General features: G+C 49.9%; 7 protein-coding genes across 7 annotated transcripts; 3 read left to right on the top strand and 4 right to left on the bottom strand.

Annotated features, from left to right (window-relative positions):
* Positions 1-1,696: 1,696 nt before the first annotated feature.
* An07g02980 (uncharacterized protein) lies at positions 1,697-2,441 on the bottom strand (the record flags this gene model as incomplete). The annotated part of the gene is made up of 3 exons (XM_001391344.3): positions 1,697-1,787; positions 1,884-2,191; positions 2,424-2,441. 3 exons carry the CDS (start codon positions 2,439-2,441, stop codon positions 1,697-1,699), a joined length of 417 nt encoding a protein of 138 aa, XP_001391381.3.
* Positions 2,442-2,733: 292 nt separating this feature from the next.
* On the top strand, positions 2,734-5,450 carry An07g02970 (uncharacterized protein; the record flags this gene model as incomplete). Its single annotated transcript, XM_059748326.1, has 4 exons — positions 2,734-3,233; positions 3,276-4,746; positions 4,815-5,366; positions 5,421-5,450. 4 exons carry the CDS (start codon positions 2,734-2,736, stop codon positions 5,448-5,450), a joined length of 2,553 nt encoding a protein of 850 aa, XP_059606649.1.
* A 175-nt stretch (positions 5,451-5,625) lies between these two features.
* Positions 5,626-6,708, bottom strand: An07g02960 (40S ribosomal protein uS15; the record flags this gene model as incomplete). The annotated part of the gene is made up of 4 exons (XM_001391342.3): positions 5,626-5,799; positions 5,864-5,910; positions 6,409-6,441; positions 6,507-6,708. 4 exons carry the CDS (start codon positions 6,706-6,708, stop codon positions 5,626-5,628), a joined length of 456 nt encoding a protein of 151 aa, XP_001391379.1.
* A 985-nt stretch (positions 6,709-7,693) lies between these two features.
* Positions 7,694-10,437, bottom strand: An07g02950 (hypothetical protein; the record flags this gene model as incomplete). The annotated part of the gene is made up of 10 exons (XM_059748324.1): positions 7,694-7,810; positions 7,898-8,073; positions 8,165-8,251; positions 8,382-8,561; positions 8,608-8,683; positions 8,791-9,114; positions 9,196-9,270; positions 9,498-9,530; positions 9,615-9,969; positions 10,286-10,437. 10 exons carry the CDS (start codon positions 10,435-10,437, stop codon positions 7,694-7,696), a joined length of 1,575 nt encoding a protein of 524 aa, XP_059606648.1.
* Positions 10,438-11,561: 1,124 nt separating this feature from the next.
* An07g02940 (uncharacterized protein) lies at positions 11,562-11,987 on the top strand (the record flags this gene model as incomplete). Its single annotated transcript, XM_059748323.1, has 2 exons — positions 11,562-11,743; positions 11,927-11,987. 2 exons carry the CDS (start codon positions 11,562-11,564, stop codon positions 11,985-11,987), a joined length of 243 nt encoding a protein of 80 aa, XP_059606647.1.
* A 1,315-nt stretch (positions 11,988-13,302) lies between these two features.
* An07g02930 (hypothetical protein) lies at positions 13,303-15,045 on the top strand (the record flags this gene model as incomplete). Its single annotated transcript, XM_059748322.1, has 4 exons — positions 13,303-13,398; positions 13,446-13,541; positions 13,637-13,955; positions 14,012-15,045. 4 exons carry the CDS (start codon positions 13,303-13,305, stop codon positions 15,043-15,045), a joined length of 1,545 nt encoding a protein of 514 aa, XP_059606646.1.
* Positions 15,046-16,516: 1,471 nt separating this feature from the next.
* An07g02920 (hypothetical protein) lies at positions 16,517-16,909 on the bottom strand (the record flags this gene model as incomplete). The annotated part of the gene is made up of 3 exons (XM_059748321.1): positions 16,517-16,620; positions 16,662-16,699; positions 16,863-16,909. 3 exons carry the CDS (start codon positions 16,907-16,909, stop codon positions 16,517-16,519), a joined length of 189 nt encoding a protein of 62 aa, XP_059606645.1.
* Positions 16,910-17,223: the final 314 nt, after the last annotated feature.

Genomic DNA, 17,223 nt, shown 5'->3' with positions numbered 1-17,223 from the left:
GTGACATTCCCTTACTTACCCTATTTCCTGGAATGGTTTTTTAATTCCCAATACCCCCATTCGAATGGAATTGCGCTCAACGGGCTACGGTGGGGCGTCATCTGTTGTCTTGTCGAAAATGGAGAGAAGAAGTCTTCATCGCATTCACATGTCATCCGGCGAAACCGACATGTCACCGTTTATGCGACCAGTCGATCTTCGAAAGAGAAAAGAAAAACCAAGGGAAAAAAGAATAAGAAAAAAGAAAAGGAGAATCCTATGTGGTGTCGTCGGCACTCCTCACATGCTGATGTTTTCTTTTGTTAAATTCGCTCGCAACACCGGAATATTTGGCGGCATGGGAAAGAACAAGAACTTTAACGTTGTAATTCCTCGGATTGTCAGATGGGTTTCAGCACACTGCTACATTTCACTCTTCAACCCTTCCGGAAACTTGGTCGTTATCTCGCTAGTCAGCTGTTCGCCTTTGTTTGCGTCTTTGCGTCTTATACAACTCATCTTAACGTAACGACTTTCGATTGTATTCGGCCAGAAGCTTCATAAATCTGCTCAGCCTGCAGAGGCTATTGCTTACGCCCTGGATCCCGCTCTCTGCACCCGGCGGTCTGCAGGGGGGTCGACCAGTGTCGCGCGGCACCAGTTCGCCATAGCGTTTGCGTTGTAGTATCGCCAGGGGAAGAGTCCAGTTCTCGCAATAGAGCCAATTTGATGGCAACAGCAAACAAGTGGACCCTGTAATTCCGGGCGTCGGTACATTCCCCCGGTGCAATCGATAATCCGGCCATATGGAAGGGGCGTGATTGAGGTAGGTTCGATCGGTCTGAGACTGATTGGAAACAAGAATATCAGAATGCTATGCTCTGATTGACCTAGGTTGAAAGCAGGGGACATCTACATGTGTCTCTTGTTAATTTTTTTTTTCTTTATTCTTTCCTCTTCGTTTTTCCACCATCATCTCATAATGGCTAACTGCAGGGCAGCATCCTTGATATCTGTTTGTTACATAGATATCTTCGTCGCATTTGGGATCCGGGAATGAATTCGTTTTTTTAGATTGGTTCTCGCTGTACTCCTATGTAGCATTCCGTACCTTACATGGAGAATTTAGGACCCTCTGGTTGGGGCGTAGATAGAACGTAGGCGTAGAAGCAAAAATCTTATCTGGTGTCTAGTATCTAGGCAACATGCAGCACACAATGACTGCCTGGCCATGAGAAAATCCGTGCCTAATAATCCCAAGACAACAGATATCTAGCCACCAAACCAATTCTTCATACATATCCATCCAAATCATAACTTCATGACCGCATTATCTCCATCCAATATAGACATAGAGCCGAGGATAAACTCACTCACTGCCCTAAGGAGTAGAAACCCATAGCGAGCAGGTAACCTCTCCATATGCCAAAGCTACCCAAGACCAACCATTCTATTTCATCTGTGTGGGGGGTGCGTCTCCGACTGAACAACTAGACTAGACCGAATCAGCATTCATCTCCTTGTTACTCTTATGCAGATGGAGATTAACCTTGAAAGTATCAGCGTCACGTACAGAAGGTACATGCTGATGTACGTATGCATCCAGTCTTATTCCACCATGCGTTGGATAGTTTCTGGGCCCGATGATTGTCTCATGTGTAGCGCACAACACACGTTACCATTCAGCACCAATAAGTAGTCGATAAAGCAAGAACGTCTACTCCGGAGTCTTCGAAACACCCTGCTGTTCGACCTCGTTGCTCTTCTGGATGAGGTATTCGCCGAGGACGCGGAGGGGGTTGGGTGGCCTATTCAAATCACATCATAGACACCATCAGCTTGCTTCCTTACGATGGCACTTCGCTTGAGTAGAATACAGTCAGAATGAATAGTGGTGTACGCACTGCTCCTTCGCAACGACCGTCATCCCATCGAGAAGATGAGGCACTATCTTCTCATTCATGTATCTTCTTATCGGGGCGCCGCCGGGACGGACTTGAGTGGTGGCGGAGGGGGTTGCAGCGGCGGAGTCGGCACCGGGGGTGTTTGCAGCTGAGTCGGAAGCCATGATTTTATCTTTGTCGGGATTAAGAGATGGGTGTGGTTGTGACGGTGGTTGTTGGTTCTGGGGAGGGAAGGGAGATGTAGTAGAAGTAGTTTGCGGTGGAGGATTAGTTTGAGGCTGAGGTTGAGGTTGAGATGTTGTTGCCTGCTGTAGGAGGGGATGTATGAGTGAATGCTCAAAAGCGGTCAAAAAGTGAGAATAGAAAGAATAGCAGAGATCAATTGGAGTGAATTGGTTTGGTTAATGGGGGCAAAATTAAGAATTCAAGAGTAAAACAAAAGCGGAGCAAGTTGCACTGCTCCGCCTGTGGGGATCGCGACGGAGAGTGTACTGTGTGCTGTGCAGGAGTGGTTCCTGGCAGTTCTGGGACGTCTCTTACCGCGCTGTCGTCGGCCATGGTTTATATTTGACTGAACTTAAATATTCTTGTAGCTATGCTATGATATTTGAGGGATCTGGGATTATCTTCGATGGAACTGGCCGGCTTACTGCATGCGCTTCATCCTGTGCCTCGCAGCATCAAGCATCAATGCAAACAATGCAAATTATACATTGTGCTTGTCCATATCGGGATATATGGGTCAGGTGACTTCGTGTCTTTCCGCGTCACGTTCTTTTCCTGTAGCGAGAAGCAAATGGAAATATTATCATTGCAGACTATGTGTTAGTGCTGCTGCCCTGGTTGCAGCATGTCCCTGCTGGACTACTGGGACACCCTTCGTCCTTCTGCAAAGCGCAGAAAAACCACCAGGGAAGAGACTGACACCGGCGATGAGAAAGACACTCCCGACTCGTCTGATAGTCCGCTGATAAAGCCCTCTGAAACACCGCTGCCGGTGCGACTAGATTACAATCCAACCCCTGCTGAAGCCGGGGGTGAAGGTGCTGGAGATGACTCTGAAATCCCTCCAAACAGTCAAACCGAGCTCGAGTCCTCCCTGCCTGCCATCCAGGCGGACAATCGCGCAATCGAGGAGTATGAAGCTTCGCGCGCAGTCGATGAGAATGAACCGGACCTCCAGCAGAGACTGAGGGATGGTACATGGCGGAAGGGTCGAAGTTCCATCTACGTGGATGCGTTCAATCTGGCACTGGAAACTGTACTGGATGAGGAGGCGCATTTGTTTGATGAGGCAGAGATGGAGGTGTTTAGGCAGTGGCGAGAATTGGACTATGAGTCTCAGTATCTGTGTGTTGTCCGACTTATTCGTATATGTATACATGCTAATAGGCTAGATACGTGCGTCTATTCCTTCGCAAGACCTCTGCCTGGCATCCGAGTCAACCGGCTAGGCTACTACTCGGATATTGCAGACATGCCCCGTGTGGTAGCTGAACTGCGCCGCGCTCGGAAGCTCCCATCATTGGCATCTGCAGATGGAAATTCCGCAGATGACACCGTCCCCGTCGATACGGGCTTTGTCTTGGGCCAAGATGGCGAATTCAAGTTCGCCGAGGAGATTGATCAGATAACCACCCTGGAAGAAGCGTCCTCGCTCTTACTACTCGATGAGTTGAAAACGCTCGCGAAAGACGCCAAAGTAACAGGGAAGAGTAAGAAGGAGCTCATAACTGCCCTGCATCGGTCAAGTCAGAAACAGACAGGCCTCGACTGGAATAGTAAATCCAACGGCAACAACAGAGAGGACCATTTCATCCAAAAAATCCTCGACTACACCGGCGACTGCATCCGACTAGCATCCGGCCCTCGTGCCCTATTCGAACGAGTCCATCTAGTCTTCTACCGGTCCACCGAATGGACCGAGAAATCACTCACCACCATCATCCTAGCCAAGATCTCCCGCAGAAACTTCCCCGAGTACGTAGTCTGTCGAACCAATTCCATCTTTCCCTCACGGGAGACCCTCCTAGAATTCGAATCCGCCTTGCGCACTCAATACCTAATCGACAACCTCCTCGAGTTCAACGGCACTCCCACCGTCGAACTCTTAACACAGGTCAAAGACCTCGCATACAAAGTCTACCCCCGGTGGAGAGCCCTCCTCCATAAGGAACAACAGAAAGAAGACACCGTCTACGACTACAACGAAGGCGCCTACCTCCGCCGATTCTCCCCAGCATGGGTCTACACGCGCATTATCCACAAGGGCCTCCACCCCCTGGGCCGCTTCAAAGAGCACGAAGAAGAGCACCGCCTCCTGTCTGAACTCCTAGCCCAGCGTCTCTTCCACGCTGCCCGTCGCGGCGCATGGTACCAGCGCAAAGCACTCCTCGAAGAACACTACCTCTGGGCGCTGAAACCCTCCGAAGGGCGCACCGAAGAAGCTCAACGCAAACACTGGCGCCGCATCGCCCTTCAAACCTGCGAAACGGGTCTCCAGGACCCAGATTGCCATCTCATCTACCACTATGACCTCCAGAAACGAATCACCAAGCTCGAAAAAGCCCTCAAGGTCGTCAAGCGCGAACAGCACGACTTCGGGCACGTCCGACTAGCCAAACCCGCGGAGCGCACGATCGAAGGGATCCAGATTGAGCGTGACGAGCCAACCCAACCCTCAACCCCAAACGATACCACCCCTACCATCACTACCACTGCCACATCCAAACGCGGCCGCCCAACCATCTGGCTCGATCCCCGCGACGGCGGCGAATGCCGCGTCGAAAGCATGTGTCTCAGCTGGTACAGAGACCGTGGCTGGAAAGGCTACCACTCCGAAGGAGGCATTATCCGAACACTGGTAACTTTTCTCCTACCCTCTCCCCCCACTTCCCCCTCCCCAACCCCATAACCTAACAAGTAGAACAGTTCACCTACCTCTTCTACGACATCCTCTACACTTACATCCCCAACGTATTCCAAACACCCTTCCAAACCAGCCCGCTAGACCTACATACCGACGCCTTCTACCCCACCCGTCTCTCACTGATAAACCATCGTCTTGTGGAGATCACCAACGGCGAGTCGGAGCGTCTCATCCGCGCTGTCCATGCGGAGCAATCCCCGCGCCAGACGTGCGCGATTGGGCTGGATTGGTCGTTTGAGTTGGATGATTTGGTCCAAATCGTCAGGTGTTTTAGGGGCGAGGCGCTAGCGGCTGTTTGTAGGGTGATGGCGCAGGAATATCAGGCAAGGGGAGGTGGGGTCCCGGATTTGTTGGTTTGGAGGGTATATAATCAGGAGGATGGTGGTGGGGAGGGCGTTGACGGAGGGGAGGAGGGTAAGAGTGATGCTGATGCCGAGGGGAAAGAAGGGTACGGAGAAGTGATGTTTGTGGAGGTCAAGTCGGCGAATGATCGGTTGAGTGATTCGCAGAGATTGTGGATTCATGTTCTGGCGTCTGCCGGGGTGAGGGTCGAGGTTTGTAATGTTGTTGCTAAAGAGGTTAGACGTTCGTGAGATGTACGTAAATAGCGTTGCGTTTATACTACATATACAATATAGAAGGATGGAAAGATACATCTACAGTTAACATCTACGATGATAGGAAGAAAAATAGTGTGGTCATAATTTTATTTCATGACTATCGCGAATCAACCCTTCCAGATCGACCCAATCAACCACGACGACAGCCACTTCACCACAACAACTTCTACCCCAGCACAAGAAGTGCACGCGCTTAAGCAACGAGGGTGGAAGCAGTGGCGGACTCGTAACGCCAGGTGGGGGGGAGGACACCGACGGACTTGTAGTAACGAGACAGACGGTGGATACGAGACTCGATGAGAATCAGGCGGAACTTGCTGTCCTTGTCCTTGCGGTTACGCTCAAGGTGCTTGCGGACGGCGACGGCCTAATACCAGTTTGTTAGTATTCAATCTACCATCGTGTTTTCAGATAAATGGGGAACGGCATACCTTCTTGATGAGGTGGTACAGGTCCTCGGGGAGCTCGGGGGCAAGGCCTGTTTAAAAGATCACTCTGTCAGCCTGTGGTTTGACCAAGCAGAGGCATACGGGATCACGCAAAAGAAACTTCCAACATCCAACTGCATTTCTGCGAGTTGGTGTTGATGTTTTGCTTCTGGTGCCCTCCAGTTTTATGGACATGTTGTGGGTGTGCGGTGTAGAGATGGTGGGAGGCAGAGAGCGCCGGGATTGCTGCGATTGCGATTGGCTGTAGGTTTGCGAGTGTCCATGTCGATACAGAGTCGAGAACGATTCCGGGTATGTTTCAACCTCGTTCTCTTTCTTCTTCTTCACTTCCGTGCAGAATATATCGTATCGTTGTCCATCAATCAACCCGTAACCTGGCTGAAATCGAATCGCCGGATATATTCCAATCCGGGTCCTAGCTGCTTCTCTGCTCGCGCCCGTTCCATTTCCGCTGCCATATTCACATCCACAACATGCTCATATAACTGGTGCGACTGGTGAAAGGGAACATGTCGGTGATGTCGTACCGTTGGACTTCAAGATACGGAGGATCTTGTTACCTATTCATCCACATATTAGTATCCTTCCCATCCCCGCAATTTGAGAATTGAGAGGGGAATCTTACCAGTGACAGTCTTGACCTGGGCAACACCGTGGCTGTCACGGAGGACAACACCGATCTGGGAGGGGGTAGCACCCTTCTTGGCGAGCTTGCAGATCTGCTCAACAACCTGCTCGGTGGAAGCCTTGAACCAGCTCGGGGGAGTGCGAGAGTAGGGGAGAGCGGAGGACGAAATGCCCTTTCCCTTAGAGTGAAGGCGACCCATTTTGATTGATTGGTGGTGTTGACGGGGTGGTTGTCGAACGGGTTGTGAGTGAGCTGGTCGAGTATCGAAAAGTCCGAAGGAGGAGAGGTTATTTTTCGTGGGTGGATTTTGCGATCGTGGGTCACGTGGGTTCCAGAATTGCTGGATTGTGTGGATAAGGTCATGTGATGTGGGAGCGGTTCGCTTATTTTTTCTTCCTGCACCTTTTTAAGCTCCGTTTTGACTTCCTTTTGCGTCGCTGGTTTTTGTTTCTTGTGGTATGCCAGCGAGCTACTTCAGAGTTTATGGTGCTCTGTTATTTCTGATTTCACTGTATGATGTTCGACTAATACTACAGCTATGTTGCTGGCAGGTCTGGCTATAAGGTTAGTTTTCACTCCCTATATTTCCGCCCTCTGCTTTACAGGATGAAACACACCATATTTTTTATTTTTCTGGTACCTCTTATGTCAGAGGTAGGCTTCGGTCTATCTCGATGATCTAAATGGACTTCTGATATCCATTCATTCCTCGAAATGTTATGTCATGGGAGTTGAAACGCATTGTGCTGACTCGCATCAAGAATAGGTTTGCCAAACATCAACTTGAGGATAACATGATATTGAGAGATGGGATTTTATAGCGCATATAGCAATGAATGTTTCTACTGTTGAACTGATTTTAAATCTATTTTCCTGCCTGGGTAGATTGTGGAGTCGCTTGACACCATATCGTAGCTGTTTTAAGGATGCAAAGGACGGGCTATACGTCGACTTGTGCGTGTAACCGACGGGATATATGACCATGTTCTTTCACAAAGTACAGTCATGTTGCAACTTTGGACTCTTAAGACGACTGCGAATCATCGGCAATGCATTCTATACAATGAGCCATTTTCACGATCGCAAAGGACTTCGTAACGAACCACGCAGCCCCGTGGAGTTGCAAAGCCCATCATCAATCGTCCAACAGACACAGTCATCGTAGCTGCACATCTCCATCGATATCAAGCAAATGCAAGCAGTATCACACCGCAACGAGGCATGGCTATCTGTCCAAGACACCCTCGTGCATCCGCTTCAGCATCACAATTTTCTCCCCACTTGCTGTTATCAGGCTCGTTCTTGCATTTCCAGCGAGTCCCGCGCGACGTCGTGGGAAATTCAACGACATAGTCTGATTTGCCGATCAAGATTTCAAATCAACTTACATGGACGCGCAGTGTGCAGGACGGACGAACCATGGTCTGCTCTGCGACGTGCATCGAGTGTTGCTGCGAACATCCCGTAGATAGATAGATGATCGTGACGCGATTTGTCTGTCTATCTGGCTGTCTGCCTCGTGCAGCAACTCCGAAACAACAGTAGACCCGCGTAAGCGTAAGCCCTAGGCCAACTAGCTACACGATAATATTTGTGTGTGCATCTGTATGCGTCGCGTTTGAAGCCAGGAGGGCCATTCGATTGGGCATGTAAACCCGCGTTGTGGATTGGCGATGTGTCATATTGCAGCAGCAGTAGCTGTGGGCTGTGGACATCAGCCGTTGGTAGTGGTAATTGAGTCACTGACAGGCTTCACTCAGCCCAGCCTGATGTGACCGCTATTTGTGGAGCATGAAAGTAGGCAAGTGGGTATCAGCAACACGTTTGTATTCGAAACGAGGAGAATAAGATCGAATCGTACTTTGTTTGTACGATCGAAGCGGTCATCTTCCGTGTCGTGCGAGATCAGTAACACTATACTCTGTACACCGTAAGTAAACTGGAGAAAGGGCAAGTCTAGACCAGGGACGATAAACTTGGAAGCGATCAAGTAGTCGGGACAAGCGAGTCCAGGTCCATGATTCGACCACTCCACGAGCTGTGCGTTGACGTCTGATCTCAGGGATCGCCAAATCAGACGGTCGAGTGCGACCGACACCAGGCACGGCGCGGAGAGGGGCAAGTGCGAGGGCAAGCTGAGCCCCGTATGTATCACCATTCAGCACAGAGAGACCCTATAGCACAAGACGGAGAGGTGAGATCGTGGGTACTGTGAACGAGCGTCGGTCTCCACGCGTTGTGACCGGTCAGCTGGCGATGAGCCTATGATCGCCCCCGTCACCGTCACTGCTGGATGGCAGCGACTGATTGGCTTGCCTCCTTCATCCACAACTGATGGCGCAGTTGCACGGGCTGGATATTTTCGAACGGGATCTGAGATGGATCGCCAGGATATGCTGGAAAGGCAAGAGTGAGAATTGCCTCTTACGGCATCCGAGTACCGATGTGCCTTGTCTTGTCTTGCCTTCATCGCATGATCTGGTGGGATTTCACGGTCGCTGCTGTTCTGCCAGCTGATTTGCCCCGCTAGTAAAGCTGACCGTATACAAAAGGTACACCAGTCAGGACTCGAGAGTGGACAAGATAGCACAGACATCACAGATAGCTGAAAGGATCTCTATCCAACGGGCGACCAGTTGGATGATTGATTCCCCTCAATTTTCTTGCTCATTCGTCTCCTCTCCACTGGCTTGGCGGCGAGCATTTGTTCTGACAGCCCTATGAGCTGTGATGCAGGTAGTCCCGGCATACTATTGGATTCCTTCGGGGGAACTAGTATCCGAATGCAATAAGCAAATAGGAGAATTTGAATTGATTGTCTGCGTAGGGAGGACAAAGGGATGATGTTTTCTTGCGTGCATCTCGTCTTGTTTGTTGCTTATTGCTTGTCTGTCAATACTAGTGGCTGATCGCCTCGTTAGTACACCACCCTATCAAAGTCATTAGGGGGGTTAGGGACTAACTATCAAAATTTTCCATAGCATGTACTTTAGGTGTTTCACTAGCGACGCATTGCTTTTCCTGCTACTACACAAATGTGAAGGTACTCTTTCGGTCCAAAAGAAATCCTGGATTATACTCCATAAGTTGTAATAGCTACCACACCTGCATGGTCCTGCCAACTAGTCTACAATGGACCAGTAATCCCTGATGCAAGTCCACCAAGGCAGCGACATATTTCGAGTTGAATTTGAATTCAAGAGCAGAAACCCAAAGGGGAAAAGTCTGATCAGGAACCCGCATAGAAGGACACGAAGGATACTTCGGATGGAAAGTTCTACGACGGAGCTTCGACGCGAGGCGTCTATGGCGTCTGTAAAGGCATCTGGATACTTCCCGAGCAAGTTTGGTTGAGCTATAACTTAGTATCGGTTTAGTTAACATTTCGTATTGCGGGATGCGCGGGAGCAATGCCGAAGACGGGATGGAGCCATAACTGGAGACTGACAGTTTCATCAGTCTACAAACGTACAAACTTAGTAGCTATTCTAGACTCGGGTAGAGGTCCAAAAAGCCAAGCGAAACAAAATGTCGCAAAAGGCCCCATCCAAGTGGGAATTTGAACAAAACAACTTTGCAATGCAGCAAAGTTTAGTAACCTGGACTAGAAGCCGCGAAGAGAATGTGGCAAATGTTTATTCCTATTATTGCCAGAACCATTTATAGAAGTTCTCCACGTGTGGTTACGTCTGTCATGTCGTGATGTCAACACTCAACAGACTATGGAGTAAGCCAGCTGGCTGACTATCTATCTCTTTGGTCGGTGTTTGGGATACATGAATTTAGAGCCTGGATTGTTGCAACCAGAGGCTGGGCGAACAATGGGATTGTGGGAAGAAGCGGAATCGAAATCGGCATCGAAAAAATCTAGCACCCGCCCGTAGATGTCCACTGAAGATTGAAGATCGGTATATACCCAGTCCCCCATCGAACAGCTGGCTTGCTCTCTGTCCACGTTACCCAATGAGGAAAATAAGCATGCCCCCCTCTCAAAAAGCTTGGTCTACGGCTTTCGCTACCCAGTTTCCAAAGTTACCAAGGTTTTCCTAGAGGAAAATGATAGCTAACTACTACCGAAGTCGATCAGTCCGGATATGCAAAACCCACTTCTATCAGCCAGATTAAGACTAGAGGAACGTCAATCCATACTGGATCACGCAAAAGCTCCTGGCAAGTAAGAAGGGGAGACTAAACTAGTATCCCAGGCTTCGGGTGCCGGAGTGGATGCCCTAAATTTAGCCGGTCAAGGGAACGTCCTTCGGTAGGCTTCAACTACCGTGGATGCTTGACGAACAAAAAGGTTGATGTCGATCACACCCGCGGCAAATTCCCGCGCAACGGGATATCTACACTATCTACTTAGCGATGAGGGTTTGTTGGGGATGATGGACATGGCACTAACTAGACCCGATATGCGGCTACGGCATACTGGATGCAGGTCCGTGTGGCAGGCAGTTCGAGGATGTAACCTGGATGGCGATGGGCACAAGTCCTCGCAGCGGCCGCGGCACGATGTAGTAGTATTGCTGGAGTAAATTGATGGTCCATGCGCCCGCCGCCACTGGGGCATCGATCTAGATTACACGGTATGTGGAGGGGTTGTTGCAATTGATGCCCGTGCCGATGACGATGGAAGTGCGACGGAGGCGTCGTTATCGAGTGTTGTACTCCTCCTGTGCTTACATGCTGGGTTACAAAGGTACTTTACTTGGCTGATGATTGTGTTCAGGAGTGGATCTATTTGTTCCTGAAGTCAGTGGCACCCTTTTCTGTACACAGTCAGGGGCACAAATGGGAGATCTGCTTTATTCTGAGTCACACCAGGTATCAGATGGCTCAAGATTGAGAGACCAGGGGGTAAAGGAGATAAAAAAACAAACCCAGATAACTGCAACATAGCACAGAGGAAATCCTGGGAGTTATGTAACGTGACCATAAAAAGACCATTCAACTCCCATGGAACCACTTTCGAGTCAGAACCCGGCTATGGGGAGTTTAGAGTCTTGTGGCAGGTCGACCCTCACCCAGGGGCAAGGGTTACTGCAGACTACGATGGATACAGGCAGTAATCGTCGCGACACTCGTGCGAAGCCGGTCGAACTCAAAACGACCAGGATGAGTCTTCTAGTGGCTGGGAAGATTGCTGGTTCGGGTATGGTGGAGGTTGATCGTAGTGCCTTCAACCCCTGCCTGCATACGAAGCCCGCCGACGCACTAAGCAGGAGGCAGTCGCTGTAAGGTACGCGGATGGTTGCTGAGTTTTTTTGACTGCAGGCTGCTGGTTAGTCCAAGAAATCCTAAATTTTACCTTCCGAGGGGATTGTGGGAAATAAAACTTGACATTGGCCAATGATCAGCCTGCAGGAGGGGCGATGTGATGTGCTCCATAACTATACGAGATATGAGAATTTTTGTAGAGCAACTCCTGCCCGAAAATGGGGACACAGACAGATCCCCAATATTGCAGCGAAGTACTAAATAAATAATGGGATTGTTATTATGCCCTAATCCAGCCCACGCAGGAAGAGGCTGCGGATAACTTGTCACTAACGTTTAGGATGACTTCCTTCTCCTCCTCAAAAAAAGATAGCCTAGACTAGTGAGTTTCATACCCCAAGAGGAATCAATGGCTCACTATCTCATCACTAAGAGAATTTATGGAAGCCTCCCCCGAGAGATCCATGGATAGCTCGGTGGGTCTCCCCTTCTCTAGCAGTAACTAAGTAGCCGACTCCGTTTTAGAAGCAGTATCTGAACGAAAATGCCCAGCAAAAAACCTACGGAGCAGGTCCAGTCGGTACTTGAGGGCCAATCAGCAAGGCGAAAGTACTCCGATCCATGCAGATGCAGGCATCGCCAATTTACCCAAAGGCGTTAGAAGGAAGCCAGTGTCAACCCAAGTCAACCAACGTCCGCGGCGACGGCATCTGATTCCCCGCTCCTCGTCTTTGCCCTACCACCGTCTCCCAGGCCTCTCGTTCGTTCGTTTCCTTCCTCTCCTGATTCCACCTGGTCCCCGGTGCTACTCACTAGCTCGCTTTCTCTTTTATTTTATTATTTATTTTATTTTATTATTATCATTTTCTTTGCTGCCTCTCCTCTGCGCCTCCCAGTCAATTGGAACCCCGACGGAGCTTGGGACTCGCTCCTTCTGTCTCTCTTTGCCCAGAACGGGCGTTGTCGCACGAAGCCAGTCAAATGAATTGCAGCGACTCCACCAAGTCCATCAATGCCCCCTGGTGCCAAACCTTACCGTAGTCTCTCTCTCACTCTCTCTTGTCTCTCTCGCCGTTCCGAGCCATGGAGGGGAATCCCACCATCTGCCGTCAGAACCCAATGAGCGGCGTCCCAGGCCATGGCGACGCTGCGTTGCTCTTGTGGTGAACGGACCTCCTATCAATCCATAGCCATTGCCCCAACCAATCCTCTAGTGGTACCCAGACGGTACCATCTTTGTGGTCGTCGGTACATCATCCATTGCCCTAGCTCGTAGTTAGTATATCTGATCAGCCTTCCCACCCCCCCATGTCCGTCCGCGCCCACCTGCCTCTTGCTCCCCTCTCTTCCTACTAGTATCATGCGATAAATTGCAAGGCTGTCTGTTCGATCGATATCAATCGTTCCACGGCCGTGAGCCTCTTGCGCGGGGTAACCACGCCCGGGCACAGTCACTAGTATTATTGATAATCCCGCCACTCGTTTGCCCCCGAGGACAGGACATGACCCTCGCCGGGCCTCTATCGCATCCGTCGCGCATTCACGAAGATTTCTGAGAGCCGTCAAGGCTGGCACCATGGCCAACGAAACATTGTCTGGATACTGTCCGACTCCTTTCCTCCAGGAGTCATTGTTCCCATCGAAAGGTGGATGTACGCTATCCCTTGCTAGTGTGGGCTCAATTGCCGGTGACAAAACTGATCGTGTGCTTCGTCGCAGTCATTGATGGACGGTTTTGTGAGGAGCTTACTACAGAGCATGGCAAGGTTTCTTGCTGTCTGCCCTGTCCATTGGCAGAATGGACCTATGGCGAAAGTATGTCTGCCACACGCATCCTCATTGTCCGAAAAGCCCTAGCTAACAAGGACGTTGTCGCAACTAGAATTGATCTCCCAAACCAAGGTCGCTAGTTGGCTTGGTGTCGCTACATTGCCCCTGTGCATCTTCCTCCTGGTATCATTCGCCGTGCTGCCTCCGAAATGGACGCATCGTCATTATCTGAGCATTTGCTTCACCCTGGGAATCTGCTGTATGGAGGTGGGTCGATTGCAATCGTGAATCAACTGGCCTGTATTCTGACTCAACCCCAGATCGCCTTCATCATCCCGCTAGGAGTCAAGCCAGAGCAATGCTACAACCATATCACCCCCAATGACATGCATACCGATCTGTCGTGTGCCTGGACCGGAGCCCTCCTCCTCCTCGGGGGCTGGGTATGCGTCACATTTAGTATGCCTCTATACCATCCACCACCAGTACCAACAACCACTAACCAGCGACTGCAGGCTTCATCCGCACACTCGCCTTCCACCTCCAAGTCTGCTGGGAAATCATGCTCGGTCCGAAATTCATGTGGACCGCACTCATCCTAGGCTGGGGTATCCCGGCCGTCGGCCTGACCGAGATGCTAATCCTCACGGGGGTATCCTACCGCTTCGGCACCGTCTGCCACATCAACGTCCACGACAGCAACAAGGACTACTGGGCGCCTGTCGTCGCCTTCGGCGGAGCATCCCTCTTCCTCCAATTCGCCACCCTCGTCTACTGCATCTACGTCTACGTCAAATCCCTCTACGACGAGGAAACCTCCACCACCAGCTCCGGTCTCCCCTCCTACTCCGCCAGCGTCCGCACCGTCACTGCCCGTCAAGCCTACCGCCGCATCCGCCGTGTCCTACAACTCCAATGGCGCGGCGTCGCCCTAGTCCTCGTCATCCTCACCAACGTCATCTTCTTCGCCGTCGTCTTCATCAAAATGGATAACCATCTTACCAGCACCGTCGCTAATATGAAACTCGCCACCCCCTGGCTCACCTGTCTCGTCGAAACTCAAGGCAACATCCAGAAATGCGCCAGTGAAGCTGAAGCCATCGTCCCGAACAAAGCTACCCTCCTCGCTGTCCTTATTCTTCTCGCGACGGTCGGCTTCTGGAACTTCGTTCTCTACGCCCGTCCCTCTATCTTCGCCGGCTGGGCCGAGTTCTTCAGAGCCCGCGTTACTCCGCCTCATGAGTTCGTCTCCGTTGATGCGCGCAGGACGCCAGATCCTCGCGCCTACGAGATGATCTCGGGCTCCAGTCTACCTCCGTATAAGACCCCTGAACCGGTTGTGCGGTCCCCGAGTCCCGCACGGACGATGGGCGCCCGTAGTCCGGAGGCGACGGGAGGACAGCACTATGGTCGTGAGGCTCGCTATGTACGGCCTTCGATGAGTTTCTCGTCCCCGAGACCGCCTAGTGCGACGCAGGGTGGCCCGGAGCGCGAATGGGATCCCGAGTCTACGTTTGCTAAGAGCCATTCACAGAAGGGGTCCATATGATGCAGTGGGATTGGCGTTTTGTGAAAGGGTTCTTTTGTTAGCATGGGGCGCATGGAAGAGCTGCTCTATCTTATTATTGTGTGATATGATGTGAAACTACTAACTGTTTACGGCTGGATTTGAGATTTTTATATACCCTGATGCATTTATGTTTGTATGTATACAATACCATAACTAGAAGAAAAGAAGAGGAAAATCATTACACCTACATCAATACTCCAAATCAATTCAATTTCTATGAATCTTACAGTGAGTGGGAAATTAATCCTCCATTCCTTCAATACCACCACAGTAGTACAAGATACTAAACACCCCGGTCCACCCCCAAACCTTAACTTCCCCCAACGGTCTGGCAGTCAGCATAATGAAAGGATCCTTCGGCTAATTGCTACTAACCAATTTAGCAATTTAGTTACATCATGAACCCCCGCAGGGCTAATTCTAATGCTGATTCCTGTCAGCAACAAGCGGAGATGGCACCACCACTAACCGCCACCCACTAGATTCTGTTTCTTTTCTTTTCTCCAGTCTAGAATCTCTTGGCCTCTTTCCCCCTCTTTTTTCCCAGGCAGGTAGTATTGCTCAGTGACATGACTGGACTATCTTCTCTGCTTTAGTTCTGTCTGTTCACTAACCCTTGCTTTGCATATGCATGCTTTCTTTCACTTGATCAATGGATCACCGAGGCTTAGAGTATCTGTTTCTTGTTTTAGGGTGCTGGCACGGACATAAACGTTAGAATTGGAATTGGGTTTTATGAAAGCCGAGGCAGGATGCCCAAGCACACTATCGATTGATGTCCTCGGAGTTTGCAAAGTTGATGGCACGGCAGTCCGGCATCGGATGGATGGATGGGATGGATGGAGGGATAGTTACTACACCCTGGTATATACTAAACCGAATAGGTAGTCATCCCCGTGCGAGGAGCCTACAGGGGGTCTATTGTCTGTCATTTTTTTTGGGGGGGGTTCTACTTTTCGTATTCACTTATCTCTGTCAATATTTAGTTGGTAGTTGGGCAAAGTATTCTGTGGAACGTAGATTGATTTCAGTCCTTTAGTTTCGAGTGGCTATAATGTATCCCACTACCACCGGCATAATTATCGCATGCATCTTTTATAAATTAGGAGAAATACTAGTAGTAAACAGACACACCGTGCTTACTGCTTACCTACCTACCTATACTTTACTTAATAACGCTCGATATAGTATTTCCCCCGCGGGGAATTGGGCCAGACTATTCTCTATTCTACTACTACTAACTAGGCGGAGTACTCCGTTCCAGCCGAGCAGAAGGGTAGTAACGGATGAGAGATCCTTCCCTGACGCACAGACCTACTGTATATTAAAGCCGAGGAGCAGAACTACCACGAGGCATTTTAGTAGTGATCCATGGGGTATTTTGATCGAGTTGACGGCTGGTTGTGGCGTGAGTAGTGCTTGTCTGTCATTTTACTATCGTGATATGTTTCTAGTGCGAGTAATTGGGCATATGAGTATTTTTGAATATAACTCGTATAGGATTTCCGAGCTCGCGAGCGGACTCGCTCTGTGTGTGTGAATGTGAGAGAGATGCTAGTACTATGTGTATACCTCACTGATTGATAACTGCTCACCCGTTCCTATATCAACATGTGGGGTCAACGGCGGGTAACTACTAAGTAAATAATTACCCAGTTGTCTGCTAGAACTAGGCTAAACCATCGGGGACCAGAGTGATCATCACTCGGGGTTCAATCTACTAGGAAATCGATCGTCCTCGGCTTCTGTCTGTCTGCATGCATGCATGGGGAATGTATGTGCCGAGGAACACTTACTTACTAGTGGTAGCAGAATATGTGATTAGGTTCGGCAAGTAGTTCATTCCGGGCTTATTGCATGATGAGAAATAATAATGGGGGTGGGTTCGAAACGGTAATAGATAGAGCAATAGGTGACTAGTAATTTGAAGGTTGCTTAGTTATAGGTTAATAACTGTAGCTGAACAATGTACTTACCAAGTGTAAGTATATATACCTCAGTAGCTAGTACTCCGGGGTATATAGAAGGCTGATTTATTAACCTACCTGGTAATCCAATTTATCGACACATACTAATCAGTTTATACCCGGTTATATCCACGAACCATAGCAAACATATAATCAGACTGACACATCAGACTGACACTCTATTGATATG

This window comes from Aspergillus niger (genome assembly GCF_000002855.4).
Source record: "Aspergillus niger supercontig An07".
Taxonomy (NCBI): domain Eukaryota; kingdom Fungi; phylum Ascomycota; class Eurotiomycetes; order Eurotiales; family Aspergillaceae; genus Aspergillus; species Aspergillus niger.
Note: the sequence above shows the minus strand (reverse complement) of the source record. Positions and strands in the feature narration are given on the sequence as shown.